The sequence below is a fragment of the Leptopilina heterotoma genome, unplaced genomic scaffold (genome assembly GCF_015476425.1).
Source record: "Leptopilina heterotoma isolate Lh14 unplaced genomic scaffold, ASM1547642v1 Lhet_52, whole genome shotgun sequence".
In the NCBI taxonomy this organism is placed as follows: domain Eukaryota; kingdom Metazoa; phylum Arthropoda; class Insecta; order Hymenoptera; family Figitidae; genus Leptopilina; species Leptopilina heterotoma.
In genome coordinates this window covers 3,308,293-3,331,320 of record NW_025111114.1, presented here as the reverse complement: position 1 = coordinate 3,331,320, position 23,028 = coordinate 3,308,293, and the positions used below count along the sequence as shown (strand labels likewise).

At 23.6% G+C, this 23,028-nt stretch overlaps 2 protein-coding genes across 3 annotated transcripts; one reads left to right on the top strand and one right to left on the bottom strand.

Annotated features, from left to right (window-relative positions):
* Positions 1 to 163: 163 nt before the first annotated feature.
* On the top strand, positions 164 to 23,026 carry LOC122508035 (DNA polymerase epsilon subunit 2). 2 transcript variants are annotated; one of them, XM_043621107.1, is made up of 5 exons: positions 164 to 429; positions 687 to 1,236; positions 1,552 to 2,232; positions 7,300 to 7,584; positions 22,937 to 23,026. In XM_043621107.1, the coding sequence occupies exons 1-4, from the start codon at positions 362 to 364 to the stop codon at positions 7,567 to 7,569; spliced, it is 1,569 nt and encodes a 522-aa protein (XP_043477042.1). In that variant the 5' UTR covers positions 164 to 361; the 3' UTR covers positions 7,570 to 7,584; positions 22,937 to 23,026. The 2 variants fall into 2 exon arrangements, with proteins under 2 accessions (XP_043477042.1, XP_043477041.1); XM_043621106.1 differs by lacking the exon at positions 22,937 to 23,026 and having other exon boundaries at positions 7,300 to 7,599.
* Positions 8,702 to 20,807, bottom strand: LOC122508037 (egl nine homolog 1). Its single transcript, XM_043621109.1, has 5 exons — positions 19,554 to 20,807; positions 18,426 to 18,988; positions 11,365 to 11,484; positions 9,675 to 9,885; positions 8,702 to 9,177 (listed from the first exon to the last, which is right to left on the bottom strand). The coding sequence occupies exons 1-5, from the start codon at positions 19,954 to 19,956 to the stop codon at positions 9,146 to 9,148; spliced, it is 1,329 nt and encodes a 442-aa protein (XP_043477044.1). The 5' UTR covers positions 19,957 to 20,807; the 3' UTR covers positions 8,702 to 9,145.
* Positions 23,027 to 23,028: the final 2 nt, after the last annotated feature.

The window sequence follows — 23,028 nt, the reverse complement described above, 5'->3', positions numbered from 1 at the left end:
AGTTTTCCATGTGATTTCGCCTTCAGCTAAACTAGCGCTCTCATTGGCTAAATTCAAAATTTGCGCGGCAACCCTGTGGGCCAATCGGCGCGAACCTTGTGTAATTCATTCCGCCTTTTTAGGTTTTACAACACACTCTCATTGGCCAGCAGAGGCATGTTTGTTTCGTTTGTTTCACAGCTGTCAAACAGATTTGGCGGGAATCTAGAAGATTGTTTTTATTAACCTCAAAAATTGACATGCGGAGAATCTTTTGGTTCTGTTATTAAAAATAGAATTATTCTTATCGTTTCTGATTCTTAAAAAGTTTTTAATTAATTCTATTAAATTGTCCATTTTTAAACAAAAAGAAAATATTATCATGGCAGACGAGATTTTTACAAAACAAGTGCAAACAATGTTTTCATTGTATGGATTGACTATCACAAAGTGAGTATTCTTTTTATTAATTTCTATTATTTGTTAAATAAACATATTTTCTAGAATTTAAAATAAAGTTTAGATCGTTGGGTAAATTTTAATAATTCGAAATTTAATAGCCAAATAGCAGTTTTTATCAATTTTCAATAAATCATTTATTAAAGTTCAAGAGTAAAATTAGTAAATGAGTAAAATAGTAAATTAGTAAAATTTTCAATTTTTAAAAATTCCAAAATGAAATTTAGTGAATAAATTTGCATGTTTAGAAACTTGAGTGGCTACGTTGCGAGGCAAATATCGAGAGGTATTCCAGAAAGTGAAAGAGACAAATTTCTCACAGGAATTATAGAACAATTATTAACACAAACTCTAAAGACACCAAATGTACAGAAGGAGCACATTATCCTTGCTTTTAATGATTATGTAAGGCCAACAACTTCTTTAAAGGACACGGAAACAATTATAAATATTATCAATGCCTTTGACACGCCTAAAGTTCAATATGACCTCGGAAGAAGAAAATTTATGATAAAGACAGTAGACAAGGATTTATATCCAGATGCTGAGCACAAGTCACTTGTTTTTAAAGATCGACTTGATTTACTTTATTATCGAACTTTAAGACACGATCACTTCAAAAGTTCGAAATTCGGTGAATCCAATGAAGGAAAATTAGAATTGGTTGCAATTGAAAATTTACTCAGTGAGGCAAAAACGGAGAATGTTTATGTTATTGGTCTTCTGTCGCAACTCACCGAGGGTGAATTTTATTTGGAAGATAGTTACGGGAGCGTTAAGTTGGATCTTAGGAAAGCAATATCCTTTTTATAGTTATTAATTTTTTCAGTCTAGAATATTTAGAATAGAATTTATTTTTTAGAATAAAATGGAAATTCAATTTTTAAAAAAAAAATTTATGATAAAATTCTAATCAAGAATTCAATTATTTTTATAAATAATAAAATTCATGAAAAAATTTCAATTACTTTTAATACTATCAAGTTTAATTTTTCGATAGCTAATTTTTTTAAAACTTTTTTTTTAGTTTGAAAGCTACTTTTTCAAAATAATTAATTATCGAGTGCGAAGTCTGAGTTTCGAAATTTTTCATTTTTCTTAACAGCAATTTAAGATTTTCAGACGAGTCTCATTATGGAAGGTTCTATCGTGATTGCGAGTGGAAATTACTCGGACAGTGTATTCGAGGTGGAGAAAATAGGATTTCCACCGTCGGAACCTTCGGAAAATTCTCGTGTCGCTTTCGGAACAGTAAACACTTTCGGTGGTGCAAATCCAATATCATTAAAATTATCCGAAAAATTGCACGAGCAAGAAATTCTTCAAAAGGACATGCTTATTTTTATATCGGACTTTTGGGTGGACGACATTCGTGTACTCGAGAAATTCAAGGAGATTTTAAATGGTTTCTCTGATTCGCCGCCCGTTGCATTTGTACTTTTTGGAAATTTTCTCAGCTTTCCACCGGACGCGACGAGTGCCCAAAAATTGAAAGATGGCTTCAAGAGTCTCGCAGATTTAATCACACAGCATCATGCAATTTTAGAAACGTCACATTTCATTCTGGTTCCTGGACCATTTGATCTTGGTGCACCGAGAATTTTGCCGAGAGCGCCTTTACCAAAATCAGTTGTCGCCGATTTTATTAAACGCGTACCTCACACACATCTTGCCACGAATCCCTGTAGAATTCAGTATTGTACTAAGGAAATTGTCGTTTTCAGAGAGGATATTTTATTGAAACTTTGTAGAAATACACTCAAGTTTCTTAATACTGGAAATGTTTATGAGCACGTAAGTTTTTATTTTCTATTTGTTTTCTTCTTTTCTATTTCTATTTTTTTCAAATACAATTTTTTTCTCGAATTATATTTCTTTTTGAAATCAATTTTTAAATTTAAAACTCTTAGGGAAAGTATTTAAAAGTACGGACTTCACGGACCAAAAATAAAAAATTACGGACCAATTACTGACAAAAATATAACCAGTCCGAATCAAATAAGAGAACATTTTACTTAAAACTAAAAATTAAATTTTTCATAACTATAAAACAAAGATATCGATAACTCCGAGTCTTTGACTCGGAGTCATAGATTTCTTCATGTTTTATAATAATTAAAAATGACCGAGTAATAAAATTATTATCAATTCAATTATTCTTTCAAGAATTTTTAACTAAAATTCTTCTTTAAATCGATTATTTTTAATAATTTTCGAAAAAGTTCTTTGACAATTTTCAAATCCATTTCTTTACTCCAAATAATTTCACAAAAATTCAATTAAACTTTTTCAAAAAAATTAATTTCAAAATTCAATTATTTCTAAAAATTCACGCTATATTGCTTTTAATATTTAATTATTGTCTAAAATTTTAACTGAAAATTATTTTTTAAAACAATTTTTATTAGAAAATTCTACTAGAATATTATTTAAATACAAAAATAAATAATTTATTGAATACTTGAATATTTCTTAAAATTCAATTCCCATAAAGAATTTTATCAAAAAATTTTTAAATAATTGAATTCTTTCGACGAATTGCAATAAAGTTTTTAAGAATAATTACATTTTTCGATAAATTCGATTAAAATTGTATTAAAAATAATTAAAATTTTGCGATGAGTTTTATTATTTGTGAAAATAATTGAATCCCTAAGAAGAATTTTATTATTTTTGTACAATATTTAATTTTTTAATAATTTTTGAGAAAGTTCTCTGAAAAATTTCAAATTTATTTGTTTACAATTCAAAATACAATTTTCAAAATTCAATTATTTCCGAATATTTCTAAAAATTCACTCTCTAATGCTTTTAACATTCATTTATAATTTTCTATCATTTTATTTCAAATTGTATAAAAAATAATTGAAATTCTGCGGTAAGTTTTGTTATTTATGAAATAATTGAATTCTTGCAATGAATTTTATTAAAAACTAGCCAAACTATCCGCGCGCAAGAGCGCGGGAATGTTGTATGGGGCTGCTTATTTTAAACAATTTAAAAAATTTTAAAGAAATAATTATTATAACCTAACAAAGAGATTTAACTAACTAAAATTCAAATAATTTCACTCAATGGTCTCAATTTAAATAGAATTTACATTACTAGACTTAAACTATGGCTAGAACAATTACAATTAGTATCTGGGTCATCTTTTGCATTGCTTATTTTATAAAGCCATTTTAAATTAAATACTTTTTAAAGAAATAATTATTATTACACACTGAAAAAAGTTTTACTTGAAATAGCGATAAGTTTCTCTAGAATAACGAAAGTATTAATTGAAGCACTGAAAAATTTCGCTGCTAAAGTGAAATCTGTAGTTCATCCAGCTAAATATTTTTTGCCGTGCATAACGAAAAAAGAATTAAATTAACATCAGATTTTCTACATTCAAAAAAAAACGAATTCAAATAGAAATTAATCATTTTACAACTTAACCAAAAAACCAAAAAAATAATGAAGCTAAATCCCATAAAAGAGAAGAAAAAATGTTAAATTTTAAGAAATTCAATTTTTCGGATTTTTGATAATTTTTAATAATTTTTTATTTTTTTCCAAAGAGTCGAGACAATTTAATAAGAAAGGTATTTTCCAAAAGCACAAAAATAATGAAGCTAAATCCCATAAAAGAGAAGAAAAAATGTTGAATTTTAAGAAAATCGGATTTTTGAATTTTTTCGAATTTTTGATAATTTCAGATTTTTTACCAAAGAGTCGAGACAATTTAATAAGTAAAGTATTTTCCAAAAGCACAAAAATAATGAAGCTAAATTCTATAAAAGAGAGGAAAAAATGTTGAATTTTAAGAAATTCGGATTTTTGAATTTTTGATAATTTTCGATAATTTCACATTTTTTACCAAAGAGTCGAGACAATTTAGTAAGTAAAGTATTTTCCAAAAGCAAAAAAATAATGAAGCTAAATCCTATAAAAGAGAAGAAAAAATGTTGAATTTTAAGAAAATCGGATTTTTGAATTTTTGATAACTTTCGATAATTTTAGATTTGTTACCAAAGAGTCAAGACAATTTAATAAGTAAAGTATTTTCCAAAAGCACAAAAATAATGAAGCTAATTCCCATAAAAGAGAGGAAAAAATGTTGAATTTTAAGAAAATCGGATTTTTGAATTTTTTCGAATTTTTGATAATTTTAGATTTGTTACCAAAGACTCGAGACAATTTAATAAGTAAAGTATTTTCCAAAAGCACAAAAATAATGAAGCTAAATCCCGTAAAAGAGAAGAAAAAATGTTGAATTTTAAGAAAATCGGATTTTTGAATTTTTGATAATTTTCGATAATTTTAGATTTGTTACCAAAGAGTCAAGACAATTTAATAAGTAAAGTATTTTCCAAAAGCACAAAAATAATGAAGCTTAATCCCATAAAAGAGAAGAAAAAATGTTGAATTTTAAGAAAATCAAATTTTTGAATTTTTTCGAATTTTTGATAATTTTAGATTTTTTACCAAATAGTCGAGACAATTTAATAAGTAAAGTATTTTCCAAAAGCACAACAATAATGAAGCTAAATCCCGTAAAAGAGAAGAAAAAATGTTGAATTTTAAGATATTCAATTTTTCGGATTTTTGATAATTTTAAAAAATTTTTTATTTTTTTCTAAAGAGTCGAGACAATTTAATAAGAAAGGTATTTTCCAAAAGCACAAAAATAATGAAGCTAAATCCCATAAAAGAGAAGAAAAAATGTTGAATTTTAAGAAAATCGGATTTTTGAATTTTTGATAATTTTCGATAATTTTAGATTTCTTACTAAAGAGTCAAGATAATTTAATAAGTAAAGTATTTTCCAAAAGCACAAAAATAATGAAGCTAATTCCCATAAAAGAGAGGAAAAAATGTTGAATTTTAAGAAAATCGGATTTTTGAATTTTTTCGAATTTTTGATAATTTTAGATTTTTTACCAAAGAGTCGAGACTATTAAATAAGTAAAGTATTTTCCAAAAGCACAAAAATAATGAAGCTAAATTCTATAAAAGAGAAGAAAAAATGTTGAATTTTAAGAAAAACGGATTTTTAAATTTTTTCGAATTTTTGATAATTTTAGATTTTTTACCAAAGAGTCGAGACAATTTAATAAGTAAAGTATTTTTCAAAAGCACAAAAATAATGAAGCTAAATCCCATAAAAGAGAGGAAAGAATGTTAAATTTTAAGAAATTCGGATTTTTGAATTTTTGATAATTTTCGATAATTTTAGATTTTTTACCAAAGAGTCGAGACAATTTAATAAGTAAAGTATTTTCCACATTAAAAAGTCTGACATTAAAAAATATATAAAAAATGCTAATACTTAACCCACAAAATTAAATTTTCAAAACAAACAAATGAATGCAGATAATTTGCTAACGGAAAGGAAACTTACGATTATTATAATGTATGTATATGTATATATGTATATTTCTATTTTCTATCAAAACGTATAAAAAACAAAAGAATAACTATAACTAACTTCAAGTGTGGACAGAGATCCGGAAATCTGGAATCACGACGATTATTATATATAATTTTTTTAAAGAATATGAATATTATTATTTATGAAAATAATTGATTTCTTATGAAATATTTTATTAAAAATTCTTTAAATAAATTGAATTTTTCAGAATTTTTAAAACTTTTTGAAAATAATTTAATTCTTTCGAGAAATTTCATTAATAACTTGAAAATAATTGAAATCTGACGAAGAATTTTTTTTTTTTTAAATAATTGAATTCCTGTAAAAAATGTTATTTTTGAAAATAATTGAATTCTTGGGAAGAATTTTATTAAAATTTCTTAAATAATTGAATTGCTTCAAAGAATTTTATTTTTTACGAAAATAATTGAATTGTTTGGAAGATTTTTACTAACGTTTTTCACAATAATTGTATTTTTAGGAAGAAATGTTATATTTAACGAAAATAATTGTTTTCTATGATCAATTTTATTATATTTTTTCAAATTTATAAATGATTTTATCAAATTTTTTTTAAATAATTGAATTCCCAAGAATTATTTCATTATTTATGAAAATAATTGATTTCTTGCGAAGAATTTTATTCAAATATTTTTAAATAATTGTATTCCCATAAAAAATTTGCTATTTGTGAAAATAATTGAGTTCTTAAGAAGAATTGTTAAGAAAATTGCAATTTTAATAAAATTTTTTCATATATAATTCAATTATTTTTAAAATTGCAATTTTATTAACTAAATCTGGTAAAGAATGTTGTCAAAATTTTTTTAAATAATAGAATTTTTTAAAAGAATTTTATTTAAATTTTTAAAAATAATTGAATTTCTCAGAACTCTTTTCTTAAATTCTCTGAATATAAAATTGAATAATTCTTTCGAGAAGCTTCATTAAAAAATTAAAAATAATTGAATTGGTGCGAAGAAATTTATAAAAAATTTGTATGTAATTAAATTCCTGTGAAATTTTTATTAAAATTTTGTTTAAATAATTAAATTCTTTTAGAAAATTTTATTAAATTAGTATTTATTAAAAATCATTGAATTGAGAAAAATTTTTGAAAATAATTGAAATTTTGACAAGAATTTTATTATTTAGAAAGATAATTGAAATTTTGACGAGAATTTTATTACTTTTGAAAATAATTGAATTTCTACAATCATTTTTAATTTCTCTAAAATTCTCCAAATTATATTGTACAATCGAACTTTTCGTCTTTTCTCAAGCAAATTACGAACTTTATGGACCTTTTTTCAAAAAACTGACTTTTGCGGACTTTAAGCAAATTTACGGACCTAGTTCGAGCCCTGAATATTTGAATTTTTAAAACTCTAATTCGATAAAAAAAAAGGAAAATCGAAAAGTATGTACAAAAAACTTATTTTCAGTACGCAAAGTCGATAGTATGTCAATCTCACCTGGTGCCATTGACTCTTCAAGCAACGCCGATTTACTGGAAATACGATCATGCTTTACAACTTTTTCCCACTCCGGATCTCATCGTCGTAGCGGATTCATTTTCATCATACAAAACAGAATTTTCAAAATGTCACGTCATCAATCCAGGTTCATTTTTGAGATCCGGTTTTAGTTTCCAAGCGTACAATCCCGCAGAACTTTTGGAGGATCAAATAACAGACTGTCAAATTAATGAATAAATGAAAAATAAAATTGTAAGTAATAATTTATTTTTATACAAATTACTATATACCTATATAGGAGGGAAACAAGAAAGACAATTTTAAACTATGTACAGCATTTATTACATTTTGTTTCTTGTTTTTTTTTTGCATATAATAAACTCTTTTACTTTGACAATGTTTGAGGAGTCGTCTCCGTTAATAACTTACAATAAATTTAATATTACGAATAATTAATATAAATTTTTAAATGTGAGCATCAAAAATAAGTTAATTATTTAAGAATAGTTTATCGATCAGTACCTAAAATAATAAAGACTACATTATCGAAATTGAATCTCAATTATAATAACATGACTCTCAAATTACGAGATCTTAATTTTTTTTAAGTAAAATTATAGAGTCCTAATTCGCTTCGTTTAGGCTCGCTTTTAATATTTTTCTTTTTTGTCACATCAATATTTGCAGGACATAAAATTCTATATATAAAAGCAAGACAGGTACAAATGTGATTTCAAATATTTCAAAAATAATAAATTAACTACTAGTCTTTGATAATTTAACATTCCGTCAATTATTACAAAACGAAATTATGTTTCAAACATATATTTCTCCTTTTTTTCCTCTCTGTCTCTTACAAAATGCAAATTTTCTCACGACTAATTAAAAAATACTGGAAAATATGTGTCATTTCCTAAGTTTTAAAAGTACCTGCCATTTATATACTAGATACCGAAACACTTTAAAAATGACATTTTTTTTTTCTTTAATTATAATAATAATAACAATAATGCCTCGATAATACGTTAGAAACAAAATCTAACTTAAAAAAATTTCCATTTAAAAAAAACAAGTAGGAAAAGCTCTGCAAAATCTCTTATCCTATTTTTATTTCGAAACAATAAATTTGATTAATTTAAAAATCTAAAATTAATAAAAATGAGTTTGACGCTCGTTTGCCTTTCAAGGAGCATTTTTTTTTTTTTAAATTTAAAAAATGTAAATGAGAAATGTTACAATTAGCATTAATTCTAGTTTTTAAAACATCACAGAACGCAATTTCAGTTGCTGTTGATAAAAACAGCTGCAGATTTTGGGTCGACGTGGAAGAAACTGACAAAATTGTAAATTTACAATTTTTATCAATATGTAAAAATTGTAAAAAGAGAAAAATTTGACAAGCGAAAATTTATGGAAGATTTATGAAATAAGAATATATCTGCAACTATTGCACATTAAATAAGAAATTTGTGAAATCATTTTTTTTTCAACCATAATTCAAAAGCTATTGATTTTATGGTAATGATAATAATTAATTAGAATTTAATGCGCCAGAAAGTACATCTAAATTTACGTTATTTTTCACACACACTCAAACAAAAGAATTTTTTTTAACATTTCTTATTTGAAAATTGATTTATTAACATTGTTAATAAATTCGAATTATTTTCTTTTTTTGCATTTTTAGAAGTATTTTAATTTTTCAGTTTCAACCCTCTTGTATATTAAATTCAGATTTTTAACACGGGTTTAGTTTAATTTAACATACGCTTTCAGTCAATGAACATAATGGTTGCATTGTTACCTTTTCGTTTCACGAATTTCCAGGAAACATAACATCTTCTTCTGCAAAAAAAATAAAGGATTTCGTTCAAAATTCAGTTAATCAGTTAATTTGTATTAAAAATATAATTTATATTAAAACTATAATATATTTAAAAATATAATATATTTAAGAATATAATATATTTAAAAATATTATATATTTAAAAATATAATATATTTAAAAATATTATATATTTAAAAATATAATATATTTAAAAATATAATATATTTAAAAATATAATATATTTAAAAATATTATATATTTAAAAATTTAGAAACCATTATATTAATCATAAATCAGTCAATTACTCAGTTAATTGAAAAAAAAATCCCTGAATTTAGCGTCAAAGAAAATTTTTTTTTCACGAAACCGAAAAGAATATTAACTGATATTTTTTGAATTTTTTTAAAATTAGTGACAATTTTATCTTCAAAAAAACCTTAAATAATTGTTATCGAAATTGAGAGCTAGATTCGTTGACGCTAAATTTAAGTGAATGAAAAAAAATTCCTCTTACGTTGTCTTTTATACGTTTGAAGAGCTCTCTTCCTTTCTTCGGTATCAAAATACCATAACGTTATAGCGTATCTTGTTTTATAAGCAGGTTGTACTTCATGTGGATTTCTTTTGTCTGACCAAAAAAATAGAATTCGATCGAAATAAGGACCAATATTCGCCACGTGATCCTTCCAACATAATGGGAATATCCTTAACAATCCTCCGAATTTCTAAACAAAGAAAAGAAAAATTAGATATGAATTTGAAATCTTTAGAAACGCAATTAATTTAATTTAATATTATTAATTTAACTAGCAAATGTTCAATTATTCAATTATTTTTATAAGAAGAATTCAATTATTTTTATAAATAGTAACATTTTTTGCAAAAATTAAATTATTTTTAACAAAAGTTCAAGAAAATTTCATGAAAGAATTCAATTATTTTCTAAAATTTTAATAAATCCTTCTCAACAATTCAATTATTTTTATAAATAATAAAATTCTTCGCAGGAATTCAATTATTTTTATAAACAGTATATTCTTTGCACAAATTCAATTCTTTTCAAAACAATTTTAATTGAATTCCTCTGCAGAATTCAACTATTTCCATAAAATTCAATAATTTCCTAAAATTTTAATAAATTCTTCGAAACAATTCAACTAGGTATTTTTATAAATACAAAAATTCTTTGCAGGAATTCAATTCTTTTCAAAACAATTTTAATTGAATTCCTCTGCAGAATTAAAATATTTCCATAAAATTCAATTATTTCCTAAAATTTTAATAAATTCTTTGTAACAATTCAACTATTTTTATAAATAGTAAAATTCTTTGCACAAATTCAATTCTTTTTAAAACAATTTTAATTGAATCCCTCAGCAGAATTCAAATATTTTCAAAAATTTCCCCATAATTCAATTTTAACAAAAAATTTAAAATTCTCTAAAAATAATTCAATTATTCTCAAAACATTTAAAAAAATTCTATATGAAAATTAAATTACTTTCAATGCAATTTTTAAATATATTCGTCAATAAAATTGGAAGAATTCAATTATTTTCAAAAAATAATAAAACTCTTCTGATGAATTCAATTATTTTAAATATTCTTAATTTTAATAAAATTCCTTAAAGAAATTCAATTATTTTCAAAACAATTTTAGTTGATTTTCTCGAACTAATTTAATTCTTTTCAAATATTTCTATAAAATTTTTCAAAACAATTCAATTATTTCCTAAAATTTTAATAAATTCTTCAAAACATTTCAATTATTTTATAAATAGTAAAATTCTTCGCAATAATTCAATTATTTTTATAAATAGAAAAATTGATCGCAAGAATTAAATTATTTTTTATAAATAATAAAATTCTTCTCAGGAATTCAATTATTTCCAATCCAATTTTAATATAATTCTTCTTTATATAAAATTCAATTGCTTTTAAAATTTCCAATTAAAATTATTAAAAAGCTCCATTATTTTAAAAAAGTTCAAAGAAATTCTTCAGAAGAATTTAATTACGATTTTCATAAATAACAAAATTCTTCGAAGGAATTCAATTATTCTCTCCAAATATTTTGATAAGATTCTTTGCAAGAATTCAATGGTTTTTAATACATTAATTTTAAAATTGAAAATATTGAAAAAGAAATTTTTTTTAAAAAGTTAGGAATCAAAAAAACAATTAAAAAATTATAAATCACTTACTCTAACGTCCCAATCTCTATTGAGGTAATAAATAGCTGTGATGCACCTTCCATCTCCATTTGGATTATCTACATGTTTAACGTAATGTGTACCGTGACCGGGATAACACGCCACCATTGCCTGCAAAATGAAAAAATTTATAATGTAATATAAATAATAATAATAATAATAATAATAATAATAATAATAATAATAATAATAATAATAATAATAATAATAATAAAAAATAACAATAGTAACAATAGTAACAAAAAACTAATAATAAAAATAACAATAATAACATAAAAATTAATATTAAAAATAACAATAGTAACAAAAAAATAATAATAATAAAAATAGAAATAATAATAAAAAATATACAATATAAATGAAGAATATATTGAAATAAATTTATCTTTTGAACATTACAAATTTTTTTTTTTTTTTTTTGAGGAAAATGTTGAAAAAATAGGAGCAAAAAGAATTCTTTAGAAATGAATTTTAATGCGATTCTAAATCCAAGAATAGTTATCATAAATTACTTGACACGTTTGTCATTATTATTTTCAAAATAAGGAAAATTTCCTGTTCCTAGAAGTTTTATAATTGTAGCAATAAATCTGTCAAACGGATAATTTAAAGTACTTTGTAAACCACAAAAAAATATTCAGATATTACATTCTCATTTTTTTAAATGAACACTTTTCAAATTATTTATATCATATAATAAATTAATTATACTAATAGTTTTCTGTAAAATAATATAATATTTATATTAATATTTTTCTTTATAATAATATATTTTTGTTACAGTCGAACCTGTCGGAATGCAACTCTATTTAAAAAAATTTTTTGTATTCAAAAATGTCCAACAAGAATTATTTTCACTTAGCTCCAGATGGTTCAAAAATATTGTAAAAATATTACAAATTTAAATTGTAAAACAATTTTTTAAGGATCATAAAATTTATTTACAGTCATGAAATTTAAAAAATCCAGTTGCATTCCGACAGGTTTCACTGTAATATTATTTTATATAATAATATATTATTATAAAAACTTATTTTAAACTAATTATTAATTATAATAAACGTTTTCTCTTCTAGATTTAAGACACTGTAAAACTCAATAAAAATTTCCACTGCAAAGAAAAATAAATTTTCATTAAATTCAATTTTTTACATTGTTCCGCAGATTCAATGCAAAAGGAGATCGGTCTTTGTTTTTATTCACAAAGAGCTTACCTACGAGTTTGAAAGAGATTTAAAAATAATCCTTCATGAATGAACGTGATCGTAAAAATCATAAGAGAAAAAAAAAACATTGGAGAATCTAAAATACGAATTTCTGAATAATATTTCTGAAAATGTGAAATGATTATCCAAATTACAAGATTTTAATGAACCTCAATGAGTATAAGACATTTTTTTAACTAACGCACAGTTTGTCCTCTCACATGGATTATTATCATCTATACTTTTCTCGGAAATCGTATATATATACAAGAAACAGGATTGCTTAAACCGGTTACCTTTATAGAAAAATAAAAAAAAAATGGCAGAATTAAATAGTGGGACAGAACAGAAATTTCACTTACGCAATTATCTTCTTTTTTCGGATTCATATTTTTAATATGTAATCCGGTAATGTAATACGATAATGCCAGTTATAAGGGAAATTATTAATTAACAAGTCAATAAAATACTGGTACAATTTCGATTCGACAAATTTGAGTATTTGACAATTGAAAAAATATGAATTTGTAATTTTCGAAAAGAAAATTTAATTAATTTTTGGAGATTTTGTCCCAATTAGATAAATTGTGTCATGCATTTCACATTTTGTTGGCTGCACTTTTAAAATCATCACGTGTAACCTGGACTACGTGTTCAAGAACACATAACAAATTTTTGACAATATGATTTTTCCTTCAATTTACGTTGCCGAATTTCACGATGTTTATATAATTAACGATTTTGAACAAAAATTATTTTTCTACCTTTGGATTTTTTTAATGTGGAATTTAATTAAATTTAATTTATAATGAAAAATATATTTATTAAATTTATAATTAAATGAAATATTAATTAAATTTAGAATTTAATTAAATATTTATGTCAAAAATTCTTAGTCATTAAATATTTAGATATTAAATTTAATTTATTTAAATTGAATTAAATTAAATATGTAAAAAAATATAATAATATATAAAATCCATTTTCTCTATTTTTGTATAAAAAAAAAATATTTTTCTTTCTTTTTCTGTCTAATTTTTGTACGAAAAATGTTTCGCAGAATTGTTTGATCAGTAAGTTGAAAAAGAAAAATTTCTAAACAAAAGATTTTATTGTTTCCATGAGGAAAAATATTTTTTTTTCTCTCAATCGTTGATCACTAAATATTGAGAATTTCAGCGACGTTTGAAATCAATTCGAAAAGAAAAAAAAGTTTGTAAAACTAATTGACGATTTTCAGTGAAAAGATAAATTATTTACTTCCTGGTGAGTTTAGTCGTGAAAAATAAGTTTCTCCTCACAAAATATGAAAATTTTTGAAAATAAACACAGTAATTTTTCTATTCTTTAACCCATTAAGAATTCATTACGAGTAGAAGCAAATACAAAATTACAACTGTGATAAAGTATCTGATAATGTATCTACGACAATCTAAATATCTAATATTATGATAACTTACATTTTTAGAATAAAATTTTAAACTTCATAATATTACCAAATAGTCAGTCGTTTTGCGTCACGTTTCAAAACGAAATGAATTTTAATTTCTAAATGTTCAGAAAAAAATAATCAAAATAAAAAAATTTCTAAATATTTAATTTAGAGGTTTTAATTTAGTTTTTACTTTATTTTTCATCAAAAGAAAAATATTTCCTTCATTTGAAAAATAAAAAACTTGTGGATAAAAAGTATTGAAAATTGATTTGCAAAATAGCTCTCTTTCTCTCTCTCAATGTAAAGAACTGTAAGACAATTCTAAATATAAAATGGACAAGGTATTTAACTTAATTTATAAACTAAAAATAATTTCTGAAAAAGTAAACAAAAAAAGTGCCTACGTGACTAAAGAAGGAACATAATGTGATTCATACATTTATCAGTGAACCTGCTGTTGATAATAAGCAAAGAATACATCTGTGAACCGCATCGTATTATTTGCCATTCTATGAATATGTATAATTTATTCAACAATAAAGTAGCCGCTATTGCTAACACGATTTATGTTGATATACAACAACTTCAAATTTTCTAAACATGAACAATTTATGGAAAAGTGCTGAATAATAATAATTTTTTTTATTATTTAACTGAATAATAATAGAAAAAAATATTTATTATTTTACTGAATAAAATAAACTAAAATAAAAAATTAATAAATAAACTTATTTATTATGTAAATGAACAATAATATAGAAACATATTTATTATTTTACTGAATAAAAATAACTTGTTCATTATTTTATTATTTTACTAAATAAAATGATAAAAATCACAAGACAAAAAATATTGTCTATATTTTATTATTATTAGATATGCAAAATAAAAGAATTTTATTTTCAAATATTAATTAAATTTTTTCCTTTCAAATATTAATTTAATTTTCTATTTTCAAATACTAATTTAATTTTTTATTTTCTTATTTTAAAAAATTCAATTATTAACTAATTTACTAATTAATTATAATTAGTTACTATTTCCAAAAATTTTATAAAATTCTTCGCAATTATTTTCAATAAAATTTCCAAAAATAATTCAATTATTTTGAAAAATTTAAATAAAATTCTTAGCAAAAATTCAATTATTTTGAAAAATTTAAACAAAATTCTTAGCAAAAATTCAACTATTTTAAAAAATTTTAATTAAATTCTATATGAGAATTGAAATATTTTCAATAAAATGAAATTCCTGGGAAAAATTCAATTATTTTCGAAAATTTTAATAAAATTCGCCGCAAAAATTCAATTATTTTCATAAATAATAAAATTCGTAGCAAAAATTCAATTATTTTCATAAATAATAAAATTCTTTCTCAAAATTAAATTATTTTCGTAAATAATAAAATTTTCCAGTAAAAATTAAATTATTCTTAAAAATTCGATAATATTCTTCACAAAAATTCAATTATTTTCATAAATAATAAAATTCGCAGCAAAAATTCAATTATTTTCATGAATAATAAAATTTTTCAGTAAAAATTCAATTATTTTCAAAACTCGTAATAAAATTCTTCTCAAGAATTCAATTATTTTCATAAATTATAAAATTCTTCACAAAAATTTAATTATTTTTATAAAATACAAAATTCAATTTTTTTCATAAATTTTAATAAAATTCGCCGCAAAAATTCAATTATTTTCGTAAATAATAAAATTTTACTGTAAAAATTACTTTTTTTAAAAAATTTGATAAAACTCTTCTCAAAAATTCAATTACTTTGAAAAATTCTGATTAATTTCTATGTGAGAATTGAAATATTTTCAATAAAATTAAATTCCTGGGAAAAATTCAATTATTTTCGAAAATTTTAAAAAATTCTTAACAAGATTTCAATTATTTCTGTAATTTATAAAATTACTCAAAGGAATTTAATTATTTTATAGAATTTAAATACAATTCTTCGCAGAAAATCAATTATTTTGGAAAAATTTTTATAAAACTATTTATGAGAATTTAATTATTAATTCATAATTAATAAAATTCTTCGCAGAAATTGTATTATAACGAAAAATTTCAATATAAAATTCTTTGTAAGGAAAAAAATTTAATTATAGATACTTTTGATAAAATTTAAATTGAATTCCATGTAAAAGTTCAATTATTTTTGAAAATTTTGAATACAATTTTTAGCAAGATTTCAGTGACTTTTCATCATTAATAAAATTTTTAGCATCAATTTAATTACTTTAAAGAATTTAAATAAAATTCGAAGCAAAAATTTCAATAATATTCTTTATAATAAGTTAATAAGAATAATTTAATTCGATCTTTAAAAAAAATTTAATTCTTTTCCTAAGTATTAAACTTTTTCATAGGAATTTAATTGTTTTGAAAAATTATATGGTAAAATTCTTGAAATAAGAATTCACTTATTTTTCAATGCAATTTCAATCAAATGTTTACCATAAGATTTCAATTATTTCCGCAATTCAATATTTCTCGAAAAAATTGAATTATTTAAAAACATGATAATTATTACATTCTTCGCAAAAATTCAATTATTTTCAAAAATTTTGATAAAACTTTAAATATAAGAATATATTTTCAATATTATTTCACTTAAATTTCTCGTGAGACTTAATTTACTTTTTAAAGATTTTAATTAAATTTTTCACAAGAAAAATTTGGAAATGATAAATGTAAAAAGAAATGAAAATAGTCGAAATGATTTTTTTTTCTTTTCTTTTCTTTTCGGGAAAGAGAAAAAAAATTGAACAATTAAGGGATATTTAAAGAGCCAATGACGTTAGGAATGAGAAACTCGGCAAAAAAAATCTGTCAATTCTCGAACAAATATTAAATATTCACGATACGGTATTTGTCAAAGTAATTCTTTCCACCAGCGAATGTGAATATTGCCACTTTAAAAATAATCAAAATAATCGACATCTAAAAACCCAATGGTGTTTATCGAACGTTTAAAACTAATTATTGACAGTCTTAAGTACTTTCGAATATTATCGATTATTCAAAGAATGGTTAAAGCGAAAATTAATTAATTTTTTTTCAAGAAATTGCAGAAGATGAATAAAAATAACCTTGAGAATAAGGAGAAAAAAAAATGCAAAATCCTCTTATGTGTTTCAATGATAAGTGATGATTTTGCATTCTTATATGAATCAGATAAGATAAGCCGTGTGCAGCAACAATGTGAAAAATGAGCAGGTACATGATACGAATATATAGATCATTTTACTGACCACTTCCTTGTTTTATATTTATCAAAACAATGTAAAACATTTTTTTCTTTATCATTTAGCTTTCTCAAAATTTCCTTGAAAATCGTCTTCATCATCATTTCTTCATCTTATAATTTTTTTCCCTCCCCCCCCCTATTTTCTTTCTTTTTCTTCATCTTCTTTAGTTTTTTTTTATCTCGTTTTCGAGAAAACTAAAAAATAACAGGGTTGCCACGCTTTTGCTCTTTTCAAATTCCCTGACTTTTCCAGGTTTTCCAGGTTTTTAAAACGAAAATTATTCGAAAACATTTCATTTTTAAATAAATATTTAATCATTATTTTTTTTATTGAAATTAAGATATTCAAAAATTTGAAATATAATAATTTAAAAGAATATTATTATAAAACATGAAGATATCGATCACTCCGAGTCTTGGAATACCTTGGATAAAAATGAAATTTAATTTTTGAAAATTAATTCCGCTACTCGACATTGGGATTTTACTCTCAACCTTGACCCACTGATCGTGAATAATAATCGACACTCATTTCTCATTTCGCGAGTAAGTATTATTATTGTTAAATGTAGAGGAATCTGTTAATCTTGTTGAAAAACAGTTTGATGTGTGTTTGGATAATAAAAACTGTCTAGAGGTAGGTCAGATAAGAAGAAATAACTGAAGGAATCATTTCACCTTTAAGAAGGTTAAAAAAAGAGCTTTGCACACGACGCGAATTGAAGGAATTTTTGACAATATTACAAACCGTCTTAATTCAAATTTGGGTTATTCATATTGTGTGTATACAACATTCGATTACTTAATGTGGGTGTTGCTCTAGGATGAAAATATCAGAAACAATTGAGGAGAGGGGGGGGGAGAAAGGGAAATGTGGCCTACGTGACCAACAGCATTAACGTTTTTTGAAAGCGCATGCCTAATTTTAACACTTCTCTCTCTCTCCCTCCCTCTCTGTCTCTTTTTTACTCTCCTCGTTTTATCAAAATTAATGAAAATTTCTCCGTTCTCCAATTTAATTGACGATTTGATGAATTCACTCTTGGACTTGAATTTTAAAAATACTCCCTGTAAACAGCGTGAGAGATGAAACAAATTGAAATCGATATATGAAGTTTAAATTTATTTGGAAAAAGTGAAATAAAAAATTTACCTTCGTTCTTTGGTTTATTGTGTAGTCGCCTAATTTTCCATTGTTGATCATTTTATTTGCTCGCATTATAATGGCATCAACTTGGGATATAAGTAAACCTATATTGGGACAATTTCCCTCCTTTCCATCGAGCCATGCAATTTGATCGCTGCGAATAGTTCTCGAATCATTTGCACCAGCTCTATTTGATACTAATTGTCCATCTTTAAATAAACCAGCACTATAAACGTTCAATACTTCATTTAACACTGCGGCACCAATTTCATCGCCCATAAAACCATCGAGGGCACATAAACCATATAAATTCATATCCGTTATCACACCCTTACAAACATCGTCGAGTAATCCATTTTTGATTTTTTTAAAAACTGTTATGTGAGATTCATTGTCCGTGGGTTGGGGGAAATTATTCACACCATTATATTCACAGGCATGCATGCCTGCTTCGTTTTGACCTTCTAATGAGGGATTCAAAGATTCGGCACGAGCGCCCAGGATTGTTGCCTCAGAACTTCCTTCAGACGTTATTGGTGACGTCCAACCGTCCGCCTTGTTCGTCGATTCTGCAATAAACAAAAATAAACAAAAAGGAAAAAACGCTCTCTCTTACTTCTCTATTTTTAATAATTGTTATAAATCTAAATCTGATTAATATTTTTTGTCAACAATTTTTCTTAAAAAAAGTTCTTTATTCTCTCAAAAAAAGTATCAGAACAATAAAAAATTGAAACTTCTTTATTCTCTCAAAAAAGTATCACAACAATAAAACAAAAACTACTTTGCAGCAAAAAAATAGATAAAAAATTGAAACTCTATTTACTTTTTGGTGAACTTCTTTATTCTCTCAAAAAAGTATCAAAACAATAAAAAACTACTTTGCAGCAAAAAGAAAGAGATAAAAAATTGAAACTTCTTTATTCTCTCAAAAAAGTATCAAAACAAAACACAAACTACTTTACAGCAAAAAGAAAAAGAAAAAATTGAAACTATTTATTAACTTTATTGAAACTTCTTCATTTTCTCAAAAAATATCAAAACAATAAAAAACTACTTTGCAGCAAAAAAGAAAGAGATAAATGAAACACTAGAATAGAAAACAAAAGAATTCAAATACTTTGTCATACATACCACGGAATCGATCAGCCGAAGGTCCAGCAGAAGGTTCCCTTTTAACAATTTTCTTTTTGAGGTTAGAATTAGTAAGGATTTTCTTCTCTGGAAGTTTATTTTGTTCCTTTTGTTCCTTCTCCTTATCACAATCGAGAACAATATTGGAAATAGCCTCCTCGGTTGGTGTTGTAATTGTTTCCGAAATACTCTTCAAACAAAATGATTTATGATTTTTTCGATCAAGTTTCTGATGCTCCTTGGAACAGTAAAATGCAATTTTGCACCTTGAACACTTTAGCAGTCTGTCAAATTGACCGCAAATAATACACTTATTCACCACACCAGGTTGCACGATTCCACTTGAACTTTGTGTACGACTTACTGCTGGAGGAGACAGTTTAGTCGCAGAGACTGTCGACATTTCACAATAGTTCAAAGTCACATAAGCTTTCTTTACTTTTTTGTCGGGGTAAATTGAATTTTCAACTCTTTGAATATCAAGTTTAATATTAGTAAGGTGTTATTTTCCTCATATAAAAAATAGTATCGAAATTATATCCAATTCTCGAGTTATTCGATTATTTACAAAACACACTTTCACACACGCATTAACACACGTCGTCGTTGTCGTCGTCTTTTCGTGAGTTTAAAACTTTGGTTGGGAAATGTTGGAAATTTTGTAAATTATTATATCGAAAGAAATCAGAAATCCCTACCTATACGCCTTATGCTTGAATTCGTCGCTAGGGAGAGCCACTTTTTTCAAGGTCATAATCCTAATATACAAAATTATTTTTTATATATATTTCTCGGGAAATCAATCATCTGTTTTTGAAATAGGTAATTAAAAAGTAAATTTAAAAAAAAATTCCTAACTTTTTTTCTTAGTCAAGAATTAATTCCGTTCATTATTGTTTTTCTAACCTTAAAAACGTGTTTTAGAAATTTTTACACAAGTATCCACTTTTCTTTTTGTGTTTATTGCTTTTTAATGATTGTATTTTTAATTGTTACTACCAAATCGTAATTAGGGGCATTATTTTTAAAAGAAAATGCAAATTTCCTACGCGGTTTTACAGTAAAGTGAATAACAATGATCCTTTAGTGTATTTCGCTTGTTCAATCGAGAACTTTAATTTGCTGTCAATAAATTATTAGATACATGCTTACATTCATAAATTTATTAAAAATTTGTGACTTTTCTTACGTAAAAAATAAATATTGACAACTTATTTATAACCACACTTCACACTACACTGTGACACTAGACGACTGTTGATAAATATACGACATTAAAGGCTGGTTCTCACGACCAAAAAGCACTTGCTGCGCTTGCGCTTTCGTACGAGCTTCTCATTGGTCGGGAAGAGCGGGTCTATTTAAAAAGTTATATGTAAAAATTAAAAAATAAAATACTTTTGTTATATTTGTCTTCAATTCGATTAATAAAAATAATGAAAATTGGAAAATATTTTAATATTTTAAAATAAATATAAAAAAAACAAACAATTTAAGAGAAAAAAAAATTTTGTATTTTAACTGTCACTTCGTCTTTGTCAAATGTCAACATTGGCGTCCATGTTTTCTTTAAGAAAACTTTAAATCGTCTGTTATTGTTGTTTGTTTTAGAGAAAAATAGAAAGCAAAATGTAAATTGAAAACGGATTTTTATTGTAATATAAATATTTCAATTCCACTTTATAAAATTAAAAATTTAATTAGGTAAGTTTGTAAATAATTTAACGTACATTTTGAACTTTTGTTTATTTTGACGATTTTGACAAATATAATTTTTAATGTCACTCGAATTTTACAAAATCAAATCTAAAAAAGAACTTGGTGAAAATCAAGAGAAAAAGCAGATTTTTTTCTCTCTGTAAATAGTCTTGATTTTTAATAATCGTTTTCCATAATTTTTAAATTATTGCCTTAAATTCAAATCAAATACGCTGCTTTTTTTCCGCAGCTGTCTGCGGAATAAGTTCCATAAAAATTAATTATTATTCGTAACATTTCGATTTAAATTTATTTATTAATATTTTACTTACTCAAAAACAACTGTTATTACAATTTATCCAAAACAAGTTCCGTATCTTTGAAGACACATACCACTGCAGCATTCATATTTTCTTTTCTTAACACAAAATAATCCTTGTACTTTGCATGCAGCATTTATTGTTGGTAAAAAAAGACACAAAATTAAGCAGAATAACAAAAGGTATAGAGTTTTAAATAAATACATATTTTTTATTCAAAGTGTGATACTTGGAGTAGTTTTAAATAAAAATTAGTAAACAACTGAGTTTGGTTACAGTATTTATATTCTCTTGATAACAAACATAATTTTTTGGGTACTTTTTTATCAATTGACATACGGAAAATAATTATTTCGCAAGATAAAAATTTTATTTTAAACTAAAAGTTATTTTCTAGTAATTAACATCAATTATTTGAGATAACAGAGTTTTTTTGTAAACAAAGTTGTTCTTTCTAAAACAAATTTACCAATATAAACAATTATTCACGTGAAAATACAATCTTAAAATTGAATTGAATTCCAGTGAAGAAATTTATTTCTGAAAATAATTGAACTCCGGAAAAAATATTAGTATTTACGAAAATAATTGATTTCTTATGAAGAATTTTATTCAAATTTTTTTTAAATAATTGAATTTCTCAGAATTTTTAAAAAACTTTTGAAAATAATTAAATTTTTTCAAGAAATTTCATTAAAAAATATTAAAAAAATTGAAATCTGACGAAGAATTTTATTAAATTTTTTTTTTAAATAATTGAATTCCTGTGAAAAATTTTATTTTTGAAAATAATTGAATTCTTGGGAAAAATTTTATTTAAATTTCTTAAATAATTGAATTGCTTCGAAGAATTTTATTTTTTACGAAAATAATTACATTGTTTCGAAGATTTTTACTAACGTTTTTGACAATAATTGTATTTTTACTAAGAAATGTTATATTTTACGAAAATAATTATATTCTATGATCAATTTCATTATAATTTTTCGAATTCCCGAGAAAAATTTTATTATTTATGAAAATAATTGATTTCTTGCGAATAATTTCATTCAAATATTGTTAAATAATTGAATTCCCATGAAAAAAATTAGCTATTTGTGAAAATAATTAAGTTCTTAAGAAGAATTGAAAATAATTATTGTAGGTATTGAAAATAATTGAATTATATCGGAGAATTTTATTAAAATTGTCGTAAAAGTTTCGTTTTCAAATCTGTGAAAAATTTATCAAAACAATAATTTATTGTTTGTAGCATTACAAATTATTTCCAAAGAATTTTTTTTATAATTAAATTTTATTTTATAGTTATACTTGAATTTATCCATAATCGAAGACTTTAAATCGTATGTTTTTTTTTTGTTTCAGAAAAAAATGGAAAATTCTTATTCCAAACGGATTTTTATTGCAGTCTAAATATTTAATCTCTCTTTATATAGAATAAAAAAATCTAATTAGGT

Excerpts from the sequence above, each read along its gene's own strand:
- LOC122508035 (XM_043621107.1), top strand. The coding sequence starts at position 362 with ATGGCAGACGAGATTTTTACAAAACAAGTGCAAACAATGTTTTCATTG. Across the intron at positions 430-686 it reads TATGGATTGACTATCACAAA|AAACTTGAGTGGCTACGTTG; the intron begins GTGAGTATTCTT and ends TTGCATGTTTAG. Across the intron at positions 1,237-1,551 it reads AGTTGGATCTTAGGAAAGCA|GATTTTCAGACGAGTCTCAT; the intron begins ATATCCTTTTTA and ends ACAGCAATTTAA.
- LOC122508037 (XM_043621109.1), bottom strand. The coding sequence starts at position 19,956 with ATGTCGACAGTCTCTGCGACTAAACTGTCTCCTCCAGCAGTAAGTCGT. Across the intron at positions 11,485-18,425 it reads CAATAAACCAAAGAACGAAG|GCAATGGTGGCGTGTTATCC; the intron begins GTAAATTTTTTA and ends TTCATTTTGCAG. Across the intron at positions 9,178-9,674 it reads TCAAACGTATAAAAGACAAC|AAGAAGATGTTATGTTTCCT; the intron begins GTAAGAGGAATT and ends TTTTTTTTGCAG.